Source organism: Apodemus sylvaticus, chromosome 1, assembly GCF_947179515.1.
Source record: "Apodemus sylvaticus chromosome 1, mApoSyl1.1, whole genome shotgun sequence".
NCBI lineage: Eukaryota > Metazoa > Chordata > Mammalia > Rodentia > Muridae > Apodemus > Apodemus sylvaticus.
In genome coordinates, this window is record NC_067472.1 from 182,316,668 (window position 1) to 182,343,533 (window position 26,866).

Here is a 26,866-nt window from a genome sequence, read left to right on the forward strand (position 1 = left end):
AGTCATGTTCTTGCTTCTGTGATGTCATCATTTATCACTACATTAATTCTTCAATTTTAACTTTCATTCTGCATTACCCACATTCCTCCAGTAACATTTGAGTCTGAGCTTAACCCTTTCCGTCTCTATAAACGTGCAGTTTTTTTTATTTTGAAAATAAATTGAAGCTACCATACACCCTAAGTATATACTAGTGCGTGGTCTCTAAGCTTTGCCCATAAATGTTCATTCTTTGATAATGATATCCTTTTGCAATGATATGTTCCTGTTTGCATGTCAGTTCATATATGTTTCACAAACTGAAAAATAAAACAAAAACAACTAAGATCTGACAATGGTTTATAATTCTGGTTATTATCCAAGCAAGAACTTTAACACTGAGTCACGCCCCCAGCCCCTCACTGGGGGATTCTAGGCAGGGGCTCTACCACTGAGCCACACCCCCAGCCCCTCACTGTGGGCCGCCATACAGGTTGGATTTATTTCATTTGTAATTGTGCGTTTCTGTGCGGGTATGTGCACATGAGTGCAGGTGCCCATGGAGATCAGAAGAAAGCATCCGATTCCCTAAAGATGACGATGTGATTGTGACTCCCTGATCTGGGTACTGGGAACCCATCCCAGGTCCTCTGCAAGGGCAGTAGCTGTTATGCGAGTTCTCAGCCCCTGAACCATGTTTGCAGCCCCTAGCTAGTGGCTTTGAACCTGTGCTTCCAGTGCCTCAGCCTCCGGCAGAGCTGCAACGGCAGGGATGGGCCAGCATACCCAGCTCTGTCTGTGTGTGTAATGCCAGGACCGGCTGCAACCTGCAGCCCAGACCTCACACATGCTAAAGCAAACACTCTCCCACTGGGCACATTGCCGGGCTTGGAACAGGATTTTTAATAGGTCTATCCTACTTCTAAAAACTTTACTTTTGAAAAGTATAATGACCCCTAAGTGGGTTTTCATTGTTCAAATGCCATTTCCAAATGATTCTGTCTCTTGGGAGAAGCCTCATTCCAATGAAAGGAGCCTCGGTCATCCCAGAAGTCAGTTTGAGTCTTCTTGTCACGTCTTCTCCTGAAAAAGCCGTGTGTTAGTGTCACGGGGGCTCGCAGTCAGCCCAGCTGGAGAGGAATGCACGGGGCCACTGGAGGGAGTCATACCAAGGCTGCAGGAAAGCGTTGTTTAGAGTCTCACACCAGGTGTCCCCTCAGCTCAAAGGGCAGAGAACCAGGTTCCCCGACGTCTGCCGCCACCTGGTCGTAGATTCTCCTCGGATCCTCACACTTGACCTCAGGCCAGCCAAGGTCATAGGGGTCCTAAGAGGCAAGAAGTGGGGTCAGAGCCACAGAGAGGCCCCGTGGGACATCACGCTGTCCTGGGAACACATGTCCCTGACAAACTTCCCAGGGAGCAAAAGTGTTTTAGGCCTGGTGATTCAGCCCATCGGCTCGCCGCGCACCAGGTCGTGCATGCCACTGGAACCAACGTAGAACGGAAAAACCAGTAGAAACCATGCGCTGGGCCCATACTTGTAATTCTAGTGTTCTTGCTTTGAGTTTGAGGAAAGCCTGGGCTACACAGAGACTTCTAGGCTAGCCAGGGCTACATAACAAGAACCCACCTCACCTCACATATGTTCTCTGTCGGTCTGTCTGTCTGAAAGTGCAGTTTGAGAGGAGTCAGGGTAAATGAGGGTTAAAGTTAGGAAATAAGCAGACAGGCGGCTGTAAATGAAGACGGCTTATTATAATCACTCTCATCTCCGTGCCTGGGGATGGGGCAGGGCGGGGCAGGATTGTGTCGGTAATTAGGAGTTAAAGCTGGGTGTGGTACTGTATGCCTCTAATTTTAGCACCCAGAAGTCTGAGGCAGGAGGATTTTGAGTTAAGAACTTAACCTGTCTTCAGCATAGTGAGACAAACGATAAATATACAGATCGATAAAACACAGACAAAACGCTCATATCCAACAACAACGACAACAGCTGAGAGCCAGTTGTGGTAGCTAAAGCCTGTTATTCCAGTATTTTGAAATCTGAGACAGAAGGATTGCCATTAGTTCAAGGCCAGCCTGGGCTACAGAGAGAGTAAAGAAGAAAACAACCTCATGATGTCAGCTATGACATCTGCAGGATATGAGCTTCAGCTCTTTCTGTCCCATGGCTCCCAACACATTTCCCTATCAAAATGGAAGACAGTCTGGTGTGGTGACACACAACTGTGATCCCAGCACTCTCTGAAGCTGAGGCAGGGGGATTGCTAGACCAGGGCCAGCCTGTGCTACATAGCGAGACTTTGGATTTTTTTTTAAAAAGATGCATGGCACTGTGCGATGATTCAGAAAGTAATGTCACTTGTCACCAGCCCTATTAACTTGTGTCCAACCCCAGAACCTTCCCCCACACACATGCAGGTGCACACACAAGTAATTAATTTTAAATGGATGAGAGGGAAGGGTCATATAGGGTGGTTGTTTTTGGAGGTGTGCTCTGTTCTAGGACTCAGAGAAAATAAATGTTTGGTTTAGCAAACCTTGGCACAGCATTGGCCCAGGAGGTGAATATAGCGGCCCTCATCTGCTTTTGTGCTACCTAAGAGCTATAAATAGGTTGATAATTTTAAAATGTTAAGGGAAGACAGAGAATGATAGTATTTGTGGTGTATAAAGATTAACTGGAATTCAACGTTCAGCACCCAACTATAAAGTCCTCTTGGGCCATAGCCTCACGTGTTCACATACGCATGCACTGTGACTGTTTCTAACCTACGACAGCAATGAATAACTTAGGGGAAGGCCGTATGTCCCCAGAAGCCAAAATATTTGTTCTCTGGACCCTGTGCAGACATATCCCACGGATTCCACCCCCCACCCCCGTTTTCTGGGGAATTATGGTCCAGCACCATGGACAGCGCTTCAGCTGCCCTGTCCCGGAGCCAGGACAGCATCTGAGACATTGTCACCAGAGGTGCTGGAGCGAGCATTGGTAGGGCTCAGGGGAGAGTCTGGCTCTTCGTTTTGTTTTGTTGGATTTCTTTCCTCCTCCTCCTCTTCCCCCCACCCCAGCCCCGTCCTCCTCTTCTTCTTCTTTTGCAGACATAGTCTTGTTGTGTAGCTCAGGCTGCCCTTTAACTCCCAGTCCTCCTGAGTGTGGGGAAGACAAGCCACTACCACATACTGTTGAATGTTAGGCGTGTGTCTCCTCTCCCTTGGCATGATGCAGTGGGTGCGTGAGAGGTCACAGTCCCCTTCCGCCATTGTCACCTGCCCAGATCCTCACATCATTCAAAGTTCCCTGCCCTCTCCCACTCTGACTCCATAGATGAACACCAACTAAATGGTTCAATGTGCAGGCTACGGTGGCTCACACAGGTAATACCCTGTTGGGAGATAAGGACAGGACAATCAGGAGTTCAAAGACATCCTAAGCCACATAGTAAGGTGGAGTCCAGAATGGGGCTATATGAAGCCCTGTCTCACAAGAGCCCGTAAACCAAATGGTACATTCTATCCCCGTCTCAGCATGCATGTGACCAAAGGCGGGCCATGGTATGGGTGGCCTGTGCATGAGGAACTGCCTGGAAAAGAGACATTCTCTTTCTTTGATGATTTCAGATCTAACGGGATGGAAACCTGGCTGTACTGGGAAACAGTGGAGGAGAAATTCTGAGCCCAATTGTGCCTGAAGACAATTCTAGCATGTAATGTTTCAGCTGAGTGAACCAAAATGTTCTTTCTCAGACCAGCAAGACAGCACAGCAGGTGAAGGGACACGTCACACAGGTCTGGTGACAGGAATCTGATTCCTGGAATGCACACACACACACACACACACACACTAATAAACAAATTAATTTTAAAAAATCCTTTCTCTCAGGCTGGAGAGATGGCTCAGTGGGTAAGAGCACTGACTACTCTTCCAGAGGTCCCGAGTTCAATTCCCAGCAATCACTTGGTGGCTTTTGACCATCTCTAATGGGATCTGATGCCCTCTTCTGGTGTGTCTGAAGACAGCTACAGTGTACTTACATGAAATAAATACATCCTTTAAAATTTTTTGTTTGTTTGTTTTTCGAGACAGGGTTTCTCTGTGTAGCCCTGACTGTCCTGGAACTCACTCTGTAGACTGGGCTGGCCTCGAACTCAGAAATCTGCCTGCCTCTGCCTCCCAAGTGCTGGGATTAAAGGTGTGCACTGCCGCCACCACTGCCGCCACCATCACCACCACCCTAGCTAAAAGGGTTTTTTTTTTCTCTAGTGGCATAATCAGTATGGTGGAGATGCCTAATTATGCAAAGAAACACATTCTTCTGTTCTCCCACAGTTTCGGAACTATAGACAACAGTCCCCAGCCCCGGTGGCTGGACCATGTTCCTACCAATCAGAAGGAAGCAGATGGACATGTCTGGGTCTCGCTAACAGCTTTTCTCTCTGTCCTTCTCCAGCTGATTGGCCTTCCACCCCTCAGTAAACTGACCTGTGTCTGCGCTCCCTGGTGATAGGCACGCTAGAGAATGACAGGGATCTGGGGGAGGGGAAGAGGGGACCCTGGGTTCCAAATCACTGGGACACAGTAGGACTCCACCTGGACAGCTATTGACAAAGAAAGACTTCATTATCTGCTTGGTGGAGACAGTCTCACTATGTAGTCAAGGCTGGCTTTGAACTCCCTCCTCCTTCCTCCTCCTCTCCAGCATACCCCACCACACCTGGATGAAGGTATGCCACTTTAATTTTTCCTGTCACTGCACCTGGGGTCTCTTTGTCACAGTGGCTTCTTCTAACCGATAAAAGCGGAAGGTGGGTTTCCAGCCTAGATAACCTTCTTACCATTTGTACTTCATCATAGAGGGGTCCCCAGACCCCGGGCGGACCATAGACTCTCTCCACTTCATCATACAGGTGTCCAGGGAAGGCTATGTCCCCATCTTCGGTACCTGTGAAGGCTGGAGTTGGGAGAGATGAGGGCTGGGATGGAAACGCTTTCCTTTGGGGGAAAGCGTCTCCCCCAAAGGCTCATATGTTGGGGTTTCAGGGCTAGTGGTGCCTTTCTGAGAGGTTCTGGGAACTTCAGTGGAGGATGTGCCCAGCTGGAGAAAGTAGGTCACTGGAGTGTGCCCTGGGGGGCGGATCTCTTTCCTATGGTCCCCTTCGGGTCTGGCTCACTTTCTGTTTCCTGTCTGCTGTGATGAGCAACTTTCCTCTGCCACACATACACCAAGGCCGAGCAGGCACAGACAGACCTTCTGAAGTGAGGCAGTGGAAATCGGGGCCCTTTAACTGTTCTCTGGGAGTATTTTGGTCACAGTAATAAAAGCACAGCTTGGAAGGAAAGAGAAAAGTGGCCATGACTCACCTTGGCGATATGACACCTCTTCCAGTGTTGGGGGAAGCTGGGGGCTGAAATCCCTCATGGAGTAGTAATGTGGGTCCACTTCCGCTGTGCTAACCTGTCACACATGCATGTGCACACACATGAGCACACACACACACACACACACACAATACAAGGTCATTTCCCTTGACTCTCAGGTCCCAGGAGATGGCAGTGATTAGTCTGAAGCTGAGGCTGGAGGCTGCCAGCCCCGCCCCCCTCACCGTGGAGCTTCTTGTGTCCCGGTCCCCAGTCCACTGACTTTCCTCATATTCATTCCTGATTCGGTCCTCCTCCGACCTTCCAGAACGAAAGTGCCGATGAAAGTTGGCTCCGAGTCTCCTACCCATCGCTCCCAAGCCTCTCCCGCTTACCCTGCCTCTGTCTTCTCTGAGATCTCTGAGAGAAACGAAAAAGGAGGGCTTCAGAGATTGTTCAAACCCACCGCAGTTGTACTGTGCGGCAGCCCCGGCGTCCCCACCCACTCGGGTCTCCAGTTCGGCACTGAGAAAGCTCTCTCCTTACCCTCAGCAAGGCGCCTCAGTCTTCTCCGCCAGAGGAGTCCCCCAACACAGGAGGCATTGGAGAGCAACAGAAGACCACCAACTGCAAAGAGCACAGGCAGCAGGGGCAGCCCCTGGGGTCCTGGAAGCAGAAGATGCTCCTCGGTCAACCCCCAGCACCTGGGAACGGGCTGGGTTTGGGATTCTGAGAACGCCTGTCCCTGACTGAGGGTTAGTCTTCAGTGCCAACCTGACGGTGCCCAAATCGCCTAGAACACTTGTGCAGCACACGTCAGGGTGTGTTAACCCTGTAGAATTGGTTAGCTGAGAGGAAAGACAGCCCTGAGGGTGACTCGCGCCATCCCCCAGAGCTGGGAACTCAGAGGGAATCCAAAGCTAGGGTTGATTCCTTAAATTTAATACATATACGTGTCAGATCATTTTTATTATTTAATGCATATACATGTTTTGCTCGCCGGGTGGTGGTGGCGCATGCCTTTAATCCCAGCACTTGGGAGGCAGAGGCAGAGGCAGGCGGGTTTCTGAGTTCGAGGTCAGCCTGGTCTACAGAGTGAGTTCCAGGACAGCCAGGGCTACACAGAGAAACCATGTCTTGAAAAACAAAAAACAAAAAAGAGAAAAGTTTCACTCGCATGTATGTATGTGCACCACGTGAGTGTGTGTCTTGTGCCTGTGGATGTCAGCAAAGGCATCAGATCCCCTAGAATTCAAGCTACGGATGGCGGTAAGCCACCAAAAGGATGCTGGGAATCAAATCCAGCTCCTTTGGAAGAGTGGCCAGTGCCCTTAACCACAGAGCCATCTCTTCAGTTCCCAATTTAATTTTCAAGAAGACATTTTAATTTTAATTTTAAGTTTATGTGGATGTGTATTTTGCCTGTGTGTATGTATATAAACAATGTGTGTGCAGTGCCCCCAGAAGAGGGCGACAGATCCTCTGGAACTGGAGGTATGGATAGCTGTAAGGCACCATGTGGGTGCTGAGAACTGAACCTGGTTCCTTTGTAAAAACAAACAAACAACAAAACCAGCATGTGTTCTTACCTGCTGAGCAATCTCTCTAACCCTAAAGACTTATTTGATTTCAAAAATCTGTTTGTTTGGGCTTTTGTTTTGTGTTTCTTTCTTTCTTTCTTTTTTTTTTTGTTGTTTTTTTTGTTTTCCAAGACAGTGTTTCTCTGTATACTCCTGGCTGTCCTGGAACTCACTTTGTAGACCAGGCTGGCCTCGAACTCAAAAATTCCCCTGCCTCTGCCTCCCAAGTGCTAGGATTAAAGTTGTGCGCCACCACTGCCCGGCGATTTCAAAAATCTGTGTGTGTGTTTGTTTGTGCCTGCAGAGGTCATACGAGGGTGTCAGAACCTCTGGAGCCACCTGACGTGGGTCCTGGAATGGAACTCGGGTCCTAGCATGTCCATGGCTCCTGTCCTGTCTCACTGAGCCTGGGGCTACTGCTTCAGCCAGTCTGCCTAGCCAGCAAGCCTTTGGGCTCTGTCTCTTTCCCCAGCCCCAGGTTTCAGCGGTTTCAGGTTTCTTTCTCAAGCCAATCTGTTAGCAGTGGCCCCCCTCCACTTGAGCCCTGTCTGTGACTGAGAAATCCCTCTCCTCACTGGCTCCGTGTTGAGACATTCCATTTGTCTGCGGAGGACGGTAGCTAATGCTACAGAATTCAGAACTGGAGAAGCATTGCTGTACCAGAGATCATCTTTCTTGCTGTTCTTGGACCCCATGGCCATCTGCGTGTGAGCACTCTGAGGAGCAGTACTTACACTGTCCCAACCGTGAGCAATGGCTGGCACACATGTGAGGAAGAAGCCATCTGAGCTCAGTCCCAGTCTAGTATGGCCAGAGAGATGATTTGAATCAGCTCAACCAGAACTGTCCCAGAAGACTCATAGAATCACAGACAATAACGCATGCTGCTATATGCCTCCACCTTTGGGGTGGTTTGTTACACAGCTAAAGCTAACAGATACAGTCGCCTCACAGAGGGAGCATGGGTAGAGATAGCTCTTTTTCAGTTGTTGCTGTTTGTTTTGGGGGTGGGAGTATGTCACTGTGCACATGTGTGTATCTGTTTGCATGTGTGGGTATGTATATTTATGTGCTCATGTATGGGTGTGCATGTGTGTGCATGTGTGAGTGTGTATGTGCATGTGTGTGTATGTGTGCATGCGTGTGCATGTGAATCTGCTGTGGGTGCTAATGTGTGTGTGTATGTGAGTGTGTACATGTGTGCATGTGTGCACTTTGCAGAGTCCCGAGCACGACACTAGATGTCTTCTATCATTCTCTACTTGGTCCCCTTGAGACAAGGTCTGTCAGTGAATCTAGAGATCATTGTTTTATTAAGATTTGATAATTATTATTCATTTGTTTTAATGTGTGTGTATAAATGGCATGTGTGTATGTGTGTGTGTGTGCGTGTGTGTCTGTGTGTGTGTCCACAAAGGCCAAAAGAAGGCTTTGGATCCCCTAGAGCTGGAGTTACAGGCCACACGATGTGGGTGCTTGGAACCAAACTCTGGCCAGCCTAACCAAACTTCAGAGGCAGGCACACTCAAATACACACACAAGCACACACATGCACACTTACACATGCACATACACAAACACTTGGCAGGCTGAGGTAAGGCTCCTTACAAATTCACAGCAAGACCCTGTCTCAACAAAAGAGGAAAGTGGGCCCGAGGATGTACCTTGTGGCAGAATATTCACTTACACGGTCCGCACAGGCACGGACCTGGGTTTGGTCCCCAGGATTGCAAAAGAGAGTTAAGCCAGCTTAGGAAAAGAGGAAGGATATTACTTCAGCAAGGAGAGCTGAAGGGCACGTGGGAGTCTGCGTGAAGAGACGGGAGGGGCTCAGGGAAGGGGCACTTACCCGGAGGCTGCTCTGTGGGCAGCTGGAGGTCTGTGTCTTCAGGAGCCTGGTCCAGGCCTGTGGGGGGAGAGGGAGATTAACATTAATACGGGGAATCCGATAAGCCCACGGGATCCCTGGACTGCTTAAGCTTTCCAGCCGACTTTAAAGATCATGGGAATGGCACACACCTTCTTAAGGACCTTTTATCTATTTATTACTTTAAGATTTGTTTTTTATGTGTATTGGTGTTGTGCCTGCATGTATGTGTGTGCACCGTGTGCATGCCTGGTGCCCAGATGATTGTGGGTCACCATATGGGTGACGGAACCAAACCCTCCACAAAAGTAACAAATGCTCTTAACCACTGAGCCAACTTCCCGGCCTCTTAGTGACATTTTAAGGACAACAATATATTGCAGCAGTTCTATATCGACAATAACAGTGGATTATTAATTAGTGTTTTTTTAAAAAAGATTTATTTCATGTATGTGAGTACACTGTAGCTGTCTTCAGACACACCAGAAGAGGGCATCAGATCCTATTACAGATGGTTGTGAGCCACCATGTGGTTGCTGGGAATTGAACTCAGGACCTCTGGAAGAGCTCTTAACTGCTGAGCCATCTCTCCAGCCCCGGCTCTTAGTGTTTTATAGTGTGCATGTTCCTTTTATGTGAACTACTAATTTGTTGAGTGAATTAAAAAGATGAGGTGGCCAGAACTCTGGGAGGGAGAGGCAGGCGGATTTCTGAGTTTGAGGCCAGCCTGGTCTACAGAGTGAGCTCTAGGACAGGCAGAGCTATACAGAGAAACCCTGTCTCGAAAAATCCAAAAAACAAACAAACAAAAAACAACAACAACAACAAAAACAAAAAACCCAAAAAGATGCTGTGGGTCGGAGTTGGCTGGGTAGGGTAAGCCACTTGTCCCCAAGCCTGATGGCCTGAGTTCGATCCTTGGGACCCAGAAGAGAGCCCTGATCCCAACAAGTGGCCCTCTGATGGCCCCAGCAATGCTGTGGTGTGTTTGTATGTATACACGAATACGTGTGCAATAAATACATCAATACAAAAACATGAAAAATAATTTAGATACATTTATGAACTTATGTATAGGTATGTAAATAGCAATAATAATTAAAGAAGAAGAGGCCGTGAATTCGGTTGGAGGGAGGATAGAGAAAGGGGAAATGAGGTAATTATATTTTAATTAAAAAAAGGAACAGTGGGAGAGACGGCTCAGCAGGCAAGAGCGCTGACTGACTGCTCTTCCAGTTCCCCCATTGTGGCTCACAACTTTTATAACTCCCGTTCCAGGGGATATAGCCTCGGCTAGCACCAGGCACACGCAGAGTGCGCATACATGCATACCAACAGGCAACACAGCCACACCTATAATGTGTTTTAAAATAAAAATAAATATTATTGAAAAAAAATCAAGAACATCTTTAAGTAGAAGAAATGAATTTGAAAAAAAAAACGGTTTAATTATTCTCTGTTGGTAGTCCATAGTAGAGGTATAAATTAGAGCAAGGGAGCCGAGTGTAGTACTTTGTGTTTTAGCATGCAAAGGTGAGACGGTAAGGAGCATGCGTGGTGGGGCGGGCCGTGTGCAAAGGCCGATCCGTCAGAGGAAGACAGGACAGGAGGTTTCCTGGGCTAGGCAAACTGAAGCACACTGGGGATATTTCCTTTATATTTAGGCCATAATTTTGCACTGTTCAAAGAGCACGTCAGATACGTCTCTTCCCTTAATCCTCACAACCCGACTGAGAGGAAGCCACTTTCAGAAACCCAGGCGGAGAGCTCTAAGAGGAAAGGCCATTGTAGCTGGGATGGTGGCACAGCCCTGAAATCCCCGCCCTCACACGTGGAAGGCTGGCCTGGACCACAGGGCTCATTTCCAGGCCAGTTTGGGTTGCAGACTGAGATCCTATCTCAATAATCAGATGACAAAGGGACAAGTAAAAACTGCTTTTAGAAACTGACATGATTCCCTGAGTTTACGAAAGTGGTAGGTAAGCTTCAGGCTTCTGTAAACTAAGACATGTCCGGTTGACTCCTGCACTGCCGGTCAGATTTCAGTGTACTCTCTGGTCAGTTTCTTGTGGTGCAGGGGATTGACTTTTGCCTTTGAGTCAAGAGCTCTACTGCGTAGCCATGCCCCCAGGCCCTTCACTGGGGGATTCTAGGTAGGGGCTCTACCACTGAGCCATGCCCCAGCCCCTCACTGGGGGATTCTAGTCAGACACTCTTCTGTTGATCCACACTAACATGTGCTCTACCATTGAGCTATATCCCTAATCTCATGGATCATTTTCAAAGAATTTGTCTGTGTTTTCAAAGTTTCTGTGTGTAGTGACCTAGATCATCTATAATATTCCCTTAGAATCCTCTTTGTGCCTGTAAATCCAGAGACTGTCTGTCTGTCTCTGTCTCTCTCTGTCTGTCTGTCTGTCTCTCTCTCTCTCTCACTCACTCAGAGGTGTGTCTTTATTTTGTGCATATAAGTGTTTTGTCTGCATGAATGTCTGATCAGCACATACATGTCTGGTGTGCCGCCCCCCTCCCCAGACCAGAAGAGGACTTTGGATCCCCGGCAGCTGGAGTGACAGATTTGTGAGCATCATGTGGGAGCTGGGACCTGAACCCCAGTTCCCTGGAAGAGCAGCCAATGCTTCTAGCTATGCTATCCCACAAGATGTCAAAAAACCAAACCAAAACCAGTAACAACAGCAACACAACCACCACCACCACCACCACCACCACCACCATCATCAACAACAACATCAACGACAACAACAAACTCTACCCAAGACCACCTCTTCCCACCTGGGGTAGTGACCGTGACCTGGATCCCCTTGTCCGTCAATCCACTGTCCCCCAGGGCATTGCTGGCCAACAGCCAGATCCGGTACCGTGTAGAAGGCTTCAGCCCAGTCAGGGTGAAGGTGGTGGCCTGTGCAGGTAGGACATCCACGTAGAGGAATCCTGGGGTCTCAAGGGCTTCATACCTGCATGGCGAGGACAATCGCTCAGCCAGGGCTCCGTCTCCACAGTCTTTCCCATTTCGCCAGCATTGGCGGAGGCCTCACCTGATTCGGAACCTCTGAGGCAGACCTCCATCGAAGCCAGGCTTCCACTCCAGCCCTACCGAGTGAGGGCTCACGCTCACAACCTTCAGTCCCAGCGGAGGGTCAGGGCGGCCTTGTGGGAGAAGGGATGGAATTGTCAGGGGCTACAGAGGAGTCTAGAACTTTCTGGTCGGAGTCTCCTGAGAACGGGTTGTTTCTCTTTATCCACAGTGGTTGTGCTCAGTGAGTTTGCCTCGGTGGTTAATAGCTCTTCCAGAGCACCAGGGTACAGTTCCCAGGACCCACACGCAGCTCACAACCGGGACCTGGCAGTTCTGTGAACATGAGCAGTTCACAGATACACATGTATGCACAGCACACACACACACACAGAACATGGTTTTAAGTTCACCTGGAAGCCGGCTCTGAGAAAGGCCTGCATTGCTGCCCGTGAGGTGCTGGTGAGGCTGGTCCTCAGCACAGCATTCTCTCCCAGCACTGTCTGCTTGTTTGAGACGGTCTCTCTGTGTAGCCAGGCTGGCCTGGGACCTACAGACAGCTGCCTGCCTCCGTCTCCCCAGGGCTGGGATTATGGATTTATTTGTTTGTGTGCACATGGTTTGTGGAGGTCAGAGGACAGCTTGTGGGAGTCAATTCTTTCACAATGCAGGTTCCAGGAAGGGGACTCAGGTCTGAAGTTAAAGTCATCTCATTGGCCTAAACTCTATCTATCTATCTATCTATCTATCTATCTATCTATCTATCTATCTATCACCTTTCTGTCAACTATATCTGTCTGTCTGTCCATCTGTCCATCTATCATCTATCTAACTTTTATCTATCCATCCATTATCTATCAACTCTATCTATCTGTCTGTCTATCTATCTATCTATCTGTCTAACTGTCTGTCTATCATCTATCAATCAACCATCTCTATTTGTCTGTCCATCTGTCGTCTGTCTATCATCTATCATCTATCACCTATCTATATATCTACCCATCCATCTATCTATATGTCTGTCTTCTATCTATCAATCTGTCATCTATCTATCTATAGACAGGTTTCTTCAGGTTAGCCTGGAACATTTTGATCCTCTGACCATGTCCACTCAGCTCTGAGATGACAGGCTTTTGCCCCTACACTGGTTCCACCCATACATTTTTGTTTTATACATGTTTCTGGTTTTTAAACAAGTCACCTTATTTAATATATGCTGCTGATTCACTAACATTGGAAATATGGCTGGCAGGAGGCTGAAGATCTGGCTCAGTGGGCAGGGTGCATATTTACCACACAAATGCCTGGGTTTGATCCCGGCCCCTCATGAGCCCAGTGAGCATGGTGGCACACACCTCCACCCCAGAGGTAGGAGCCGGAGGACCAGGAACTCAAGATCAGTCTGAGCCGGTGAGACCGCCATCACTCTGACTTGCCCTTCAGCAAAGTTTACTCAACACAAACAAATTCTTCCTTGAGGTGTATCATAACTTTCTCCCTTTTTGTTCTTTTAAAGATTTACTTGTTTTGGACTAGAGAGATGGCTCAGCAGTTAAGAGCACTGACAGCTCTTCCAGAAGTTCTGAGTTCAATTCCCAGCAACCACATGGTGGCTCACAACCATTTGTAATGGGATCTTTAGGTGTGTCTGAAGAAGGTCACAATATAGTCTCATATACATAAAATAAATTAATATCTCTTTTTAAAATTTATTTATTTATTATATGTAAGTACACTGTAGCTGTCTTCAGACAACACAAAAGAGGGGGTCAAATCTCATTATGGATGGTTGTGAGCCACCATGTGGTTACTGGGATTTGATCTCAGGACCTTCAGAAGAGCAGTCAGTGCTCTTAACCGCTAAGCCATCTCTCCAGCCCCAAATACTTCTTAAAAAAATTTACTTGTTTTCACTTTATGCTTATGGATGTTTTGCCTGCATGTATGTATGTGTACCACATGCATGCAGTACCTGTGGAAACCTGAAGAGGGCATCAGATCCCTGGGAACTAGAATCACAGGGTTGTGAGCCACCTCCAGGTGCCCGCTGGAAATTGATCCCCAATCTTCTGCAAGAGCAGCCAGTGCTCTTAACCGCTCAGCCCCCTCTCCAGCCCCCATACGCTTCTTGAACTTAGGACAGGGCATTTTAGCCTTCTGTTTGGGGACCACTTTAAATTACAAATACCAACAAAATGAAAATCAGAACAAAATCCACAGTCCTAAATAAGTCACAGAAAGGACACTGATTTACAGCATGACCCTAGGCCACCAGGGCAGAGTGTCATTGAGTTCACTGTGAACACGCCCACGAGTGGACTCACATGCCATCTCTCTGGTACATGGCTTTTCACGACCACAAAAGCCCCATTTGCAGTGGGACATGGTGGCTCGTGCCTTTAACCCAAGCCAATGGGAGGCAGAGGCAGGCAGATCTCTAGGAGTGTAAATCCAGCCAAGGCTACATAGTGAGACTAATTAAAAAAAAAAGACCAAAAAAAGGGACAGCATACATGCATGCACGCACATGTGCGCACACACACAGATAGACACACACACACACACACACACACACACAACTCGGCTTTTGCCCCAACCTCACATCCTTAGAGCCCTGAATAACATTTCCATCCACACTCTCAAGCCTTGTGCTTCTAATGAAAATGACCTCACTCTGAGTAGGTAACAATGCGAGTAGGTGACAATGCGACTAAGCCGTGTCAATCACTATGAAATTGAAGTAAAGCAATTGAGGTACAAATGTAATATTTTATCATTAGAAGAAAAAGAGCTGTATTCCCAGGTTAAGAGGTAGCTCAGTAATGGGGAACTTACCCAACTTACACAAGGCTCTGGATCTGACATCCTGCAATCCCTGTCCCCTCTCCAAAGAAAACCCAGCTAGGCCTGGTGATTCACAAATGTAACCCAGCCCTTTGGTGGTTAAGACTGAAGGCTCACCATTTTGAGGCAGGTTCGGCTACAAAGCAAGTCCAAGGTTAGCCTGGGTTACATAGGAAGTCTGAGGTTAACCTGGGTTATATAGCCTGACCTTGTCCTAACAAAACAAAACTCCATTCCCATGCATCAACACCTCTCAGCTATCAGAAACACTTCCTGCCTTTAGTCAACCAGGAGCTTGGCGCGTGACCCAAGGACCTGACCCCGGCATCCTCCCAGCCGAGCCCATCTTACTGATGCTGACGAGTTGAATGTTGGTGTGGTCTGAACCGAGGGCATTGGTGGCTGTGCACTTGAAGAGGGCATAGTCTTGGGCTGCAGACACGTTAGCAATGGTCAGGAGGCTGCTGTGGACCACGCCCTGGTGGTACTTGTGCTCTGTGTACCTGGAGGCCGGGCACGGTAGGGCTCAGAAAGGGGGAACCAGGGTTGGGCGAGCAGAGCTGGAGTAAGAGCTTGCGATACTCACCTGGGGTCTTGGAGATCCAGAGGGACCCCATTTTTGGTCCAAGTGAAGTCGATGTTGGGGACCCCTCGGGCACGGCAGTGGAGTGTGGCTGAGCTGGTGCTGTCCCCAGCAGCAGCCACTTTCGTTAAGGGTGTAGGATGATCCACCTGGGGGGCAACTGGGGTGGGTTGAAGGAGCATTGTGATGTTGAGTGCTGAAGCCCGTGAGAGCGGTGGGTTATGGGCAGACCGCGAAGTTACCCACAGCGGACAACGAGACGAACCAGTCCTCTGGCTGCAGGAGCCACCCCATTGTCCACGATGCACTGGTAAGCACCAGCCTGGGACAGTTTAGCCTGGCGAATCCGCAGACGCCCTGTGGGACCTTTTGACAGCGTCTCCATGTCATCCAAGTTCAGCTCTTCCTCTTCTTCCCCCTAGTGTCCCAAGACATTGGAGCTTGTCCCTAGTTTGTCCTCAGATCATCCCTCAAACCATGTCCCATCTGTCCCTTCAACCCCCTTCTGCAAAGTTAAGGAAGTGGGACTGTTTCTTGTTATCCATCCAACCACTCATTCAATCCATCCATCCATCCATCCATCCATCCACCCACCCATCCACCAATCCATCCATCCATCCATCCATCCATTCATCCATCTATCCATCCATCCATCTATCCATCCATCCACCAATCCATCCATCCATTCATCCATCCATCCATCCATCCATTCATCCATCTATCCATCCATCCATCTATCCATCCATCCATCCATCCACCAATCCATCCACCCATCCATCCATCCACCCATCCATCCATCCACCCATCCATCCATCCACCCATCCATCCATCCATCCATCCATCCATCCATCCTTCCATCCATCCATCCATCCATCTACCAATCCAACACCCATCTATATGTTTGTCTAAACACTCATGCATGAAGCCAGGGTGGTAGTATTGGTTTGTCTAACTATCTGTAGACAGCATCTTAGTGGTAAAGCCCTGGACAGTTTCAGGCACATGTGCACACACCCACGTGTGCACACATGCACACACTCACACATATGCACACTCAAGCACACATACTCACATTCACACTCACACACACTCATTCAACACACACTCAACACACACACACTAACACACACTCACACGCACACTCACATGCACACACACACACACACACACAAACTGGCTACATGTAATGATTCATATGCACTTGGGAGGAAGAGGCAAGAGAATCCCAAGTTCAGAACCAACCTGGGCTACATAGCAAGTTCTAGGCTAACTTAGACTACAGAACAAAATGCTCTCTCAGATATAATGTCCTAGATTCTAGCACTTGGACCTTGGAGTCAGGAAGGTCAAAAGCGAGTCAATCCCATAAGGGCATCACTAGCGGTTCTCAGCCTGTGGGTCACAACCACTTTGGGGGAGAGGTTTCATACCAGACATCCTGCATATCACATACAGGATTCATATATTATGATTCACAACAGCAGCAAAATAACAGTTATTAAGTCGTAATAAAATAATCTTATGGTCTGACAAAACGGACCAGTCCTCTGGCTGTGGGAGCCGCCCCACCGTCTGCAGCGCATTGGTAAGCGCCAGCCTGGAACTGTATTAGAGCCAGGAGCAACTGTATTAAAGGGTCGCAGCATCAGGAAGGCTGAGAACCCCTGCATCAAACCCTCTCTCAAAAACAGTGTGGGCTGGAGCGATGGTCCAGAGGTTAAGAGCACTGCCTGCTCTTCCAGAGAACCCTGGTTCAATTCCCACCACCTACTTGGCAGCTCACAAATGTCTGTAATTCTAGTTCCAGATCTGACACCCTCACAAAGACATACATGCATGTAAACAACCAATATATATTAAATAAATAAACAAATAGATAAATAAAATAAAAAAACCAACAGACTTTGAAGATGGCTGCATGGGTGAAGACACCTGTGGTTGAGCCTAACAGTCTGACATCTTGATTTTCACACCCATACTATGGCACATATGCACTAAACACACACACAAGCACACACACACACACACACACACACTATTCACTCATTCACTCATTTGCCTGCCATTCGACAAAATCAGTTCCTGGAAGACACCCAGACCTGTCCAGTTACACATGGCGTCACACAGTGCGGCATCCACTCCCAAGGCACTAGTAACCCAGAGACTGCGCCTTCGTAGCTCCGCCTCCATCCACCAAAGGCTCCCCGCTTACCAGTCTCTCCCAGCTGAACATCTCTGGGAGGATGGGATTGGCATCAACGGTGCAGACTATATCCACAGAACCCCCCACATTCACCTCAGTGGGGTCCTGGAGGGCACGGATGGTGGGAGCATCTATTAGGAGACAGGTGCTTGGTGAAGTCACTTAGGCCCTGACAGGCCCTGCCCTGCGGAGGGGTGGGGGAAGGGGACAGATCTCCGGGAGGAGGGGTGTCTTTGAGGTGTCCAGAATAGCATGGAGGTGGGTACAGCTTGCCCTTTATGGAAGGGAATTCTCAAGATAATAAGCCTGTCTTCATCGTCGCCGTGCCTCTGTGACCAGAACAGTGTTGGGGTGGGGTCGAGAGAACGAGTGACTGTAAAGGTAAAACCATCTCCTGGGAAACCCTAGTTTTTCGGGTTCCTGAGGGGGCTCACAGTGCACGTCCAGCTTCAACAGCGCCTCTGCGGTGCCCTCCGAGTTCTGGCAGTGTAGCTGATAAAAGCCGTCGTCAGCTCGGGTCACATTCCACAGCTGCAGAGCCCCTCCAGACAGGATGCGGTGCCGGGGACCCCCAGCTGGGGAAGGACAGGGTCAGGGGCCTGGAAGTCCCACCCACCCTCCCGAATCTGCCCTCCTCCAGGCTCGCATCCCACCTGGGCTGAGGCGGTAGCCTCGGAAGGTCCAGTTGAAGGCCTCGGGGGCGGGGTTAGCAGATACTGACACTGGCAGCAGCGCCTGGCCCCGCTCCACCACGGTCACTGCCCGCACCTGCTCCCCCAGGAACTCTGGAGGGTCTTCAGAGGGGGCGCCCCAGGAAGTCAAGAGTCGGTAAAGTTAAGGCACTGAGTTCAAGGGTTAAGGTTAGGGTGGAGGCCAGGTCTAGGGTGACAGGGCAACTGTTAGAGCTGAGGTCTGGATAGAAGCTAAAACCTGGCGGGATGGTTCAGCTGGTAAACCCGAGTTCAAAGACGGGGACCCACCGGGGACCCACAAGGTGGGAGGTGAGAACCACTTCCTTAAATTGTTCAGTGAGGCTGGGCGGTGGCGGCGGTGCACACCTTTTTTTTTTTAATTACTTAATTTATTTAATATATGTAAGTATACTGTAGCCATCTTCAGACACTCCAGAAGAGGGCGTCAGATGTTGTTACGGATGGTTGTGAACCACCATGTGGTTGCTGGGATTTGAACTCAGGTACTTCAGAAGAGCATTCGGTGCTCTTAACTACTGAGCCATCTCTCCAACCCCAGGCGGTGCACACCTTTAATCCCAGTACTTTGGAAGGAGAGGCAAGGGAATTTCTTGTGAGTTCAAGGGCAGCCTGGTCTACAGAGCGAGTTCCAGGAGAGCATGGACTACACAGAGAAACCCTGTCTCGAAACCCAATCCTCACAAAAACCAAACAGAAAACAAAACAAAAACATTTTTTAAAAGTTGTTTTCTGACCTCCACCTGCTCACCATGTCACAGACACAAGAGAACACACACAATAGTTAGATGTGGGGTGTGGTGGTACATGCCTTAGCACGTGGGAAACAGAGACATGTGAATCGCTTGTAAGTCCCAGGCCAGAGCTACAGTCAAACACTGAAAAAAACATATATAGGAAAAAAAAAGAAGAAAGAAAGAAAGAAAAGAAAAAGAAAAAAAATAAATTGCAGAGCCAGATATGGTCGTACAAGCCTGCAATTCCAGCACTTCCGAGACTGAGGCAGGAGGGTTGCCGTGAGTTCATGGCTTTCCTGCTCTATATATCGAGTTCCAGGTAAACCAGAACTACATAGTAAGAAAATGTAATTTTTTTTTTTAAATTTAACAATTGAGAAGCTGAGATCTAGTTTTGCAAAAAGATAGCAGCTAGTGGCAAGCTGAGGGTGGAGAGCGTGGATTGGAACCCTGCCAGAGATCAGGATGGAGGCTTAGGAAAGTTCCAGACTCTCGATAGCTGGGGTCTGCAGGGGATGGGGCGGGAGGGGCGGTGCCAGGCCCGCGCACTTACACAGCACGTTGAGGCGGTAGAAAGAGCTCACGGTTTCACGAAGTGCCTCGCTGTGGGCCCGGCAGGTGACCCGGTGGCCGTGATCTCGGGACGACACCCGAAGAAAAACACTCCTAGATGCAGCGGAGCCTTTGAACGGGGCGCTCAGGGGTTTTGCAGCCACGTCTTCCAGCCTGTTCAAGTTTGGGAAGTCGGGTGAGGACCCATCTGGTCCCCGGAAGCTTAGCACCCAAAGGAGCCGGCTGGAAGGGGGAGGGGACTGAACGTGGACGGGATGAGCTTCCTATAAACTCACATCTCTCCTTCCTTGTCCCAAGACAAGTTGACTGGGGGGTTGCTACTGATGCTGACGCAGGTCAAGTTCAAGGCGTCGCCAGGGCGCAGCGCGGAGGAGTTGGCCAGGATGGTCAGGTTGGTTGGGGGGACTTAATGGATTAGAGATTCAGAGGCTGAGGAACCGGGGCTACAAGGTTCGGAGTCTACACCGCCCCTTCTCCAACACTCCCCACCCGCTGGGCTTGGGCGCTTACACTGCACCACCAGCTGCGTAGACGCACTGAGCTGACCCGCCTTGCAGGAGAACTTGGCTCGGTTGTCCGGCGGGCCTATGATCAGCACCAGCTCGCGGGAGAAGGTGCTGCCGGACTTCTCCACACTGCCCAGCTGCACGCGCCGGGGCTCCTGGGACTGCCGCGGCTCGCTCACCGGGCGCGAATCCTGAGGACCCAAACGGGGTGGGTGGCGCTAGCCCAGACAGGGCCTTTGTGTGATGACGGTGTCCTCACAGCGGCAGCAGGAGTGGGGTCTGGATTTGAGCATCCCTAGTTCTAGCCTCTTCTGCCTGCCTTGGTAGTTTTGGGATCTTTTGTCCATTGTGCACCGCGCCCCCCACACCCACCCCCGACCTCACCAGCCCTTTGCTTGCTGCAGACACCACACCCCCAAACCCAGAACTGTGATATTTACAGAACACCGTGTGTCCGGAAACTCCCTTGAAATTCCCAAACCTGATGTATTCCTCTTCCCCTTCTCTTTGCTTCTGTTGGTTTTTTTTGTCTTGTTCTTCTTGAGAGGGGATCTCATGTGGCCAGAGTTGACCTCAGAGTGAGTCCTCTAAGTAACCTAGCCAAGGCTGACCTCTTGACCTTCCTGCCTTCCGTTCCCAAGTGCTAGGATTACAAAAGAATTACCAAAGTGTTTTTCTTAAAAATTCCAGTCTCTGGCTGGAGAGTTGGCTCAGCAGTTAAGAGCACAGGCTGTTCTTCCAGAGGATAAGGGTTCGATTCCCGGCACCCATGTGGAAGCTAAAAAACTACTGGAACTCCAGTCCTAGGGGATCGGACACACTCTTCAGACCTCCTCAAGGCTCAGGGATGAATGTGGTTCACAGACAAAATACCCATGCACATTAAAATTAATAAATAAACTTTGAAAATTTCAAAAACTTTCCACTCTCCCCAAAAGTTTCTTTGACCTTTTTTCCCTAATTCCAAAATTAACCCTTAGATATCCCTGCCTCTGTCTCTGTGTCTCTGTCTGTCTCTCTGTCTTCCTGTCTCTGTCCCTCTCCATCTCTTTCCCTTCCCTCCCTTTATTTTTTTTTTCCCCCCGAGACAGGGTTTCTCTGTATAGCCCTGGCTGTCCTGGAACTCAGAAATCCGCCTGCCTCTGCCCCCAAGTGCTGGGATTACAGGCGTGAGCCACCACCGCCCGGCGTTCCTCCCTTCATTCTTTATTTTCCTTAACATTAGCTTTAATGTGAATGAATTTTCTATACTATGAATGGAATTATAGTTACTTTATCTTTAGGATTTTCCTTTTTTCAATCCTGGACTTATTTCCCAGCATTCTCCTGGGGGTTTCATTAGTTCTCATGGTATTTGTGATTTTTCACAGTCTCTGAGTTTTCCAAGAAATGTGGGTGTTCCTGAGTTCTGAGTGGGTGGAGGGACAAGAGAATCAAAAGGCTGGGCAGGGTTTAACTCGGGCAGAGTCCAGGGGATCTCTCTAGATTTGAGGCCAGCCTGGCTTACATAAGTTCTAGGCCAGCCAGGACTGCATAGTGAAACCCCGTCCCTAACAAAAACAAACAAAATTCTAGGCCAGCCTAGATGACATGATATGTTGTCTTAGGAAAGCAAATGGGGAATGAGAAGATAGATCAGTCAGTAACGTATGAGTTTTTGTGCATGTGCATGCGAGGGACACACACACACACACACACACACACACAGATAAACAGGGAAAAAAGACAGGAGGGAGAAGGGAAGGGGCTCTTGCCTGGTCCCTACCTTAAGCCAGATGAGGGAGGGGTCTGGGTTGCCTCCAATGGCCAAGCACACCAACCTCACCCGAGTCCCAGTCCGGATGTACTGCCCCTCTGGGGGTCCCTCAATCCACAGCTTCTGGGCAGGGTCTAGTGAGAGATGGTGAAGAGAGACATTTTTATCTTGGCTGGATCCTCAGGGTGAGGTCTGTGAAGTTGGAGGCCTGTCTGGGCTGGGGCTAAGGCTCACATTTCACATTCAAGGTTAGTGACTTCTTGAAGGTCTCCTTGCTGAAGGCGTCACTGAAGGCTTCGCAGGTGAGGGGCAGGCCATTGTCTTCCCTCCGCACCAAGAGTGTCAGATTGGACATGGAGATGTGGCCGCCATGCAGGCCCTAGCAAGGAGTGAGCTTCAGATTTAGGACCCGAGAAGCCCCCACCCATGGGAGCAGAGGCCTGGGTCCACCAGACACCAGCAGGGACACATGAAGCGTTCCCACCCTCCCTTCTGTCAGGCCCAGAAACTGGAGACTCAGTCTGGGCTCCTCAGAGCCCAGAGCCTCAAGGGATGTCAAACTGTAATCTTCTACATCCTCACATCCATCACCGTCTCGTCCGTGGGCAGCAACTGCCGTCCACCCAACCACCATCGCAGCAGGACCCGTGGGCGACTGGACTTGGTAAGGCAGCAAAGGGTCACATTCTTGTTCTCAGATTGTGATGCAGATCCCAGGATGGTAACGGCACTGGGGGGAACTGACAACAACGAGACAAGAAGAGATGGAGATTCAGGCCAGGGTCTTCAACCCAGGCAGATGGGGGTGGAGGCTGATGATGAGGTCGTTGGCATCAGATTGGCCAGCTCGAAAGGCCCAGAAGGCTGTCTGGGTATGGACTGAGAGAAAGAAGGCGGGACTCACAGGTGACCTGCAGCGTGATGCTCCGCTCCTGGGTCTCTTCAGACACGCTGTTGTAAGACTGACAACTGAGCCGAGCTCCATGATCTTCAGGTCGAACAGTCATGACCAGCACGCTGCGAGCCACTGCCTGGGCATGCTCTGTACCCCAAGCTATGGACACTGGCTTACCGTTCTGGACACAGAGGCAAGCCTGGTCATGTCAGTACAGCTCCTTCCCCACGCCCCACATCCGCCCTCCATCCTCACCTTCAGCCACTGCAGGGTAGCAGGTGGATTTCCACCTCTGGCTATGCAGGGCAGCTCCAGGTTCTCCCCTGCCCGCACGTGCCCCTCACTCAGTCCTGGCCAGTCAATGACAGGAGGTCCTGGGGGGACTGGAGAGCGGACACTACTCAGGGAGCCTGGGGAAGCCCACCTACTGTTTCTGGGCTCCGTAACTTGCTTTAATCTCCTCTTCTGGACGTGGGAGATGACGGTTCGGGAGGTACTTGGCAACAAGCCCAACAACCTGACTTCAAATCCATTTTGCCAGGACAGACTTAACTTCTGAAAGATGTTCTCTGACACACATGCACACAACAACAACAACAACAACAACAACAACAATAACAATAATAAATCTTCAATTTCCCTTGGATGCTTGCTTTCTGTTTCCAGTGCTGGGTTTGAAACCTGGGTTTATGCCCATCCCAGGCTGGATCCTATGTCTGAGAGACAAAGCCCCGCCTTCAGCAGCCCAGGCCAGCCTTACTGTCCTTCCCCTACCTTCCGAATGCTGGGATTATAGGTACACAGCACAGCAGCTGGTGACAAGGTCTGAATGTTCTACCATTCTTAAATCTCCCCGTGCTCCCAAATCATCTACAACCATTCACATTCCCCACTCACACAGAACATTCATGGTGAATGAAGCCTTTATGGGAGTGTCCGAAGCTGGGTTGGACCCCTCACAGACCAGCAACTGCCCATTATCCGAGCTCTGGGGTGTCACCCTGCCATGGAGAAATAGAAGTTTCTGGAGTCAGAGTTCTCATCTGAAATATAGGGATTCAGAATGAAGACATGGTTGTCCCAAGTCTCCACTTCTGGCTAGTCTCCATACTGATTTATTCTACTAGACTACCCCTGGAGAGATTTGGGGGCTCAACGTGAGAGTTGGGGTGCCCAAGGTCCTTACCTGGGCTAAATTATTTTTACTTAACACCTACAAACTGGGCTTACCATCAAGAATTTTTAAGAGTCAAGGTAAAGAGTTGGGTCCCAGGTATTTATAGAACCTGTTTATAGAAGTTTCCATACTTGCATTATTAGGCTCTGAAAGTCATGCGGGACAACCTGGAACGCAGGGTACAGGAAGGAAACCCCAACTTGCACACCTGGCTTCAGCTTCTGTGATGAAGAGTTTCTCCTCTGACCCCTCATTCACATTGGAGGAGACGTCCAATACTGTTCGTCCACCTTGGAGCAACGAGAAAGCTGGGTAGAAAGGTTCTGGGTTCTTCTCCAAGGTAGATGTAGGAACACACCCTGGACGTGCTCAGGATGGACATAGGATCCCCTTCTTTTGGCTCTGGAGGACAAGAAGCTGGGATGCCAGTTTGGAGCTCCCACACATTCAGAACCCCCTTGAATTCTGGGCTTCCCAGGGCTGTATCATGGGTTTCTCCTTTCTCCCCATCCTGCATCCGCAGCACATTGGCATCCATAGCCCACTTGAGCGTTGACCCTCTCTCTCTGCCCCAGATCAGCCATCTTGCTTCTTCCTGGGTGTCTCCTCACAGTATCTCTTTCTTATCCAGCACATCACATTGGCCTCATTATCTGGGGAGGTAATATCTCCAGGGAAGACATATTTTGGGGGGTCCCTAGGAGGACCCTTGGCGGGAACACCCTTCCCATCCCAGCAGCATCGGGGTGTCCCACTGGTTCACCCCCACTCACTCTGGATGAAGATGATGTCAGGTGCTGGTTTCGCATCCCCAGACACGCAGGTGACCACATACTCCTGCCCAGCTATCCAGGTAACTGTGCTTCCTGCCTCAGGCGTCAGCTGAAGCACCTTGGGGGAAACTGGTGGCAAAGAGTCTGGGGTAAAACACTGTTGGGAGGCAGGTGAAGGGTTTGGCCAAGAAATCAGAAAATGAGAGTGCACCAAGGGTGGAGAATTCCTGGGTCTGAGGGAAGAGGGCTGGAGCCCAGATTGGTGGGTCCTGGAGGGGGTCTCTCACCCATACCTAGGATGGACAGGATTACTTTGGGAGACACGAGCTCAGGACCCAACTCGGAGCGGCCGACCTGGCATTCGTACTCGGCATCATCGCTGAGGTCACAGGCTTCGATGAGCAGGTGGAACTCACCTGGAGATGGAGCCACCAGGGTCAGGGCCACGATCTCTGCTGGTGCCTCAGATCTCACCTGGCTCTGAGCTCTCACCTTTAGCACTGTCTCCTTCCAGGCTGTACCGTGGGAAGCCTGGCATCTTAGGGTTTGGACCCAGAAGCAGCCCATCCTTGGCCCACTGCACCACACTGCCAGGGGCTCTGACACCACACCACAGCTTAACCATAGACCCTTCCACCGCAGTCAGGTTCTCAGACAGAGCCCAGAAGCCTCGAGGCGCTGAGGTGGAGACTGGTGACTGGGTCAGACCTGGAGACACAGGAGACTGACAATAGAGCCGAAGGTGGCACTTGTGAGCCTCTGCGCTACAAGGCCAGGATTCCACTCACCTGTGGTCAGCATTCCCACGAGCAGAAGAGGAGTCAAGCTGCAAGTTCTGTGTATCGGGCGTGTCCCGAGACCTCTCACAGTGGCTCCCCTAGTGTCCATCGCAGGCAGCTTGGTTTCTGGTTGTCTCTCCCAGCCTCTCTCTGTGTCCCCTGCTTTTCTTTTCTTTTTATCTCTTTTTCTAACACACCCTTCTCTCTTCTTTCCTTCTCTCCTTCCCTCCTTCCCTCCCTTCCTTCTCTCTCCTTATCTCCCTAGACTCCTATCACTGTCTATGACTGTCTCAGTCTTTCTGTCCTGGAGTCGCCTCTTCTGCCCTTTTCTCCCCCCATTAACAGTTCTTTGAGTTCCAACCCCAAGTGTTCAAAAATGCCGGCCTCCCTTCTCTCTGTTTTCTCTCTTATCTAAGACCTCCCTCTCACCCACTCGCAGGCATTCAAAGAGCACCAGCTGCTCTGGGGCCAGCAGGTTCGTGAACCCAGAAAGCCAAAGCAGTCAGTGGCAGCACGGAGACATTTCTTGGACCCAGTGTGAGCTCACTCTGCTGCTTCTCCCAGGTCCTTCCTGAGTCTGCCCAGCCGGGCAATGAAATCCCCTGTCAGCACATGCCAGGAACATTCTTTGGTGCCTCCCTAGCCCCGGTGACCCCAAGGCCCGGGGAGAGCATTTCTGACCAGGGCCATCTCCCAGCTCCGGATGGGACCCAGAGCTAGGCCTGTGTGTGTGGGAAGGACACAACCCCCTGCCCCCAACGACACTCTTGCTCTTTGCAGCCCAGACTGTGTGTGGCACGCACCCTTCTTCCCTCAGTGGCACCAGGCACCTCTGCTGGTGAATATGCAGGAGTGTGTGTTTAAACCAAGAGAGTGTGGGACAGAGAGAAGCCAACTATGTGGATGTGGATTTCAGAGTGTGCGTGTTCCAGGGGAGGTGAGAGACCATCTTCATCTGTGAATGTATTTGGAGTGTCTCATATGGGTGTGCACAGAACATCTGGACAGTCAGTAGGATTGTGTCCACAGACCTCAATGTGTGGAAACCTGGTATTCTCAGACACAGATAAACATAAGGTGGGGGTCTCTGGGAGCTGGAACATCTGAATCCCAAGGCCATGTGAGAATCCCTCTGTTTCCTCAACTCCTCCAGCTCCCCTTGGGTGTGTGTCTTTCTCTGGGATGATTTATCTTCTAATTCTTCTCCACATCTTTGATTCCATCCCCCTCTTTCTCCTCCTCTCCTACCCCCTTCCCATTTCTGTCACTCCCCCTCTTCCGTGTCTGGTCCTTGAATTTTAGAAGTGCGTATGTGGACTGGCCTGCCCTCCCAACCCGGGACGAATTCGCCTGAGATATGCCCCTGCTGCCTGCTTATCTCCTGCAGGAATTGCAACTGTTCTCTTTTGCCTCATAATCCCTATAAACCTCCCACCTCACGCCTGCTCCTCCTCCAGGAGGCAGTCCAGGCATCTGGCCCGAGCCCCCCCCCCCACAGCTCTCTAACCAAG

General features: G+C 50.0%; 1 protein-coding gene across 1 annotated transcript; it reads right to left on the bottom strand.

Moving 5' to 3' along the window:
* Nucleotides 1-322: 322 nt before the first annotated feature.
* On the bottom strand, nucleotides 323-25,933 carry Nphs1 (NPHS1 adhesion molecule, nephrin). The gene is made up of 30 exons (XM_052166506.1): nucleotides 25,365-25,933; nucleotides 25,069-25,284; nucleotides 24,870-24,992; nucleotides 24,577-24,705; nucleotides 24,012-24,093; nucleotides 23,524-23,627; nucleotides 22,882-23,009; nucleotides 22,636-22,807; nucleotides 22,314-22,471; nucleotides 21,966-22,110; nucleotides 21,741-21,865; nucleotides 19,980-20,166; nucleotides 19,745-19,874; nucleotides 19,450-19,622; nucleotides 18,103-18,243; nucleotides 17,884-18,024; nucleotides 17,459-17,580; nucleotides 15,493-15,664; nucleotides 15,250-15,406; nucleotides 15,015-15,166; nucleotides 11,842-11,953; nucleotides 11,579-11,760; nucleotides 8,768-8,824; nucleotides 5,885-6,004; nucleotides 5,734-5,758; nucleotides 5,584-5,659; nucleotides 5,342-5,435; nucleotides 4,816-4,931; nucleotides 1,149-1,304; nucleotides 323-1,062 (listed from the first exon to the last, which is right to left on the bottom strand). The coding sequence occupies exons 1-29, from the start codon at nucleotides 25,462-25,464 to the stop codon at nucleotides 1,179-1,181; spliced, it is 3,765 nt and encodes a 1,254-aa protein (XP_052022466.1). The 5' UTR covers nucleotides 25,465-25,933; the 3' UTR covers nucleotides 323-1,062; nucleotides 1,149-1,178.
* Nucleotides 25,934-26,866: the final 933 nt, after the last annotated feature.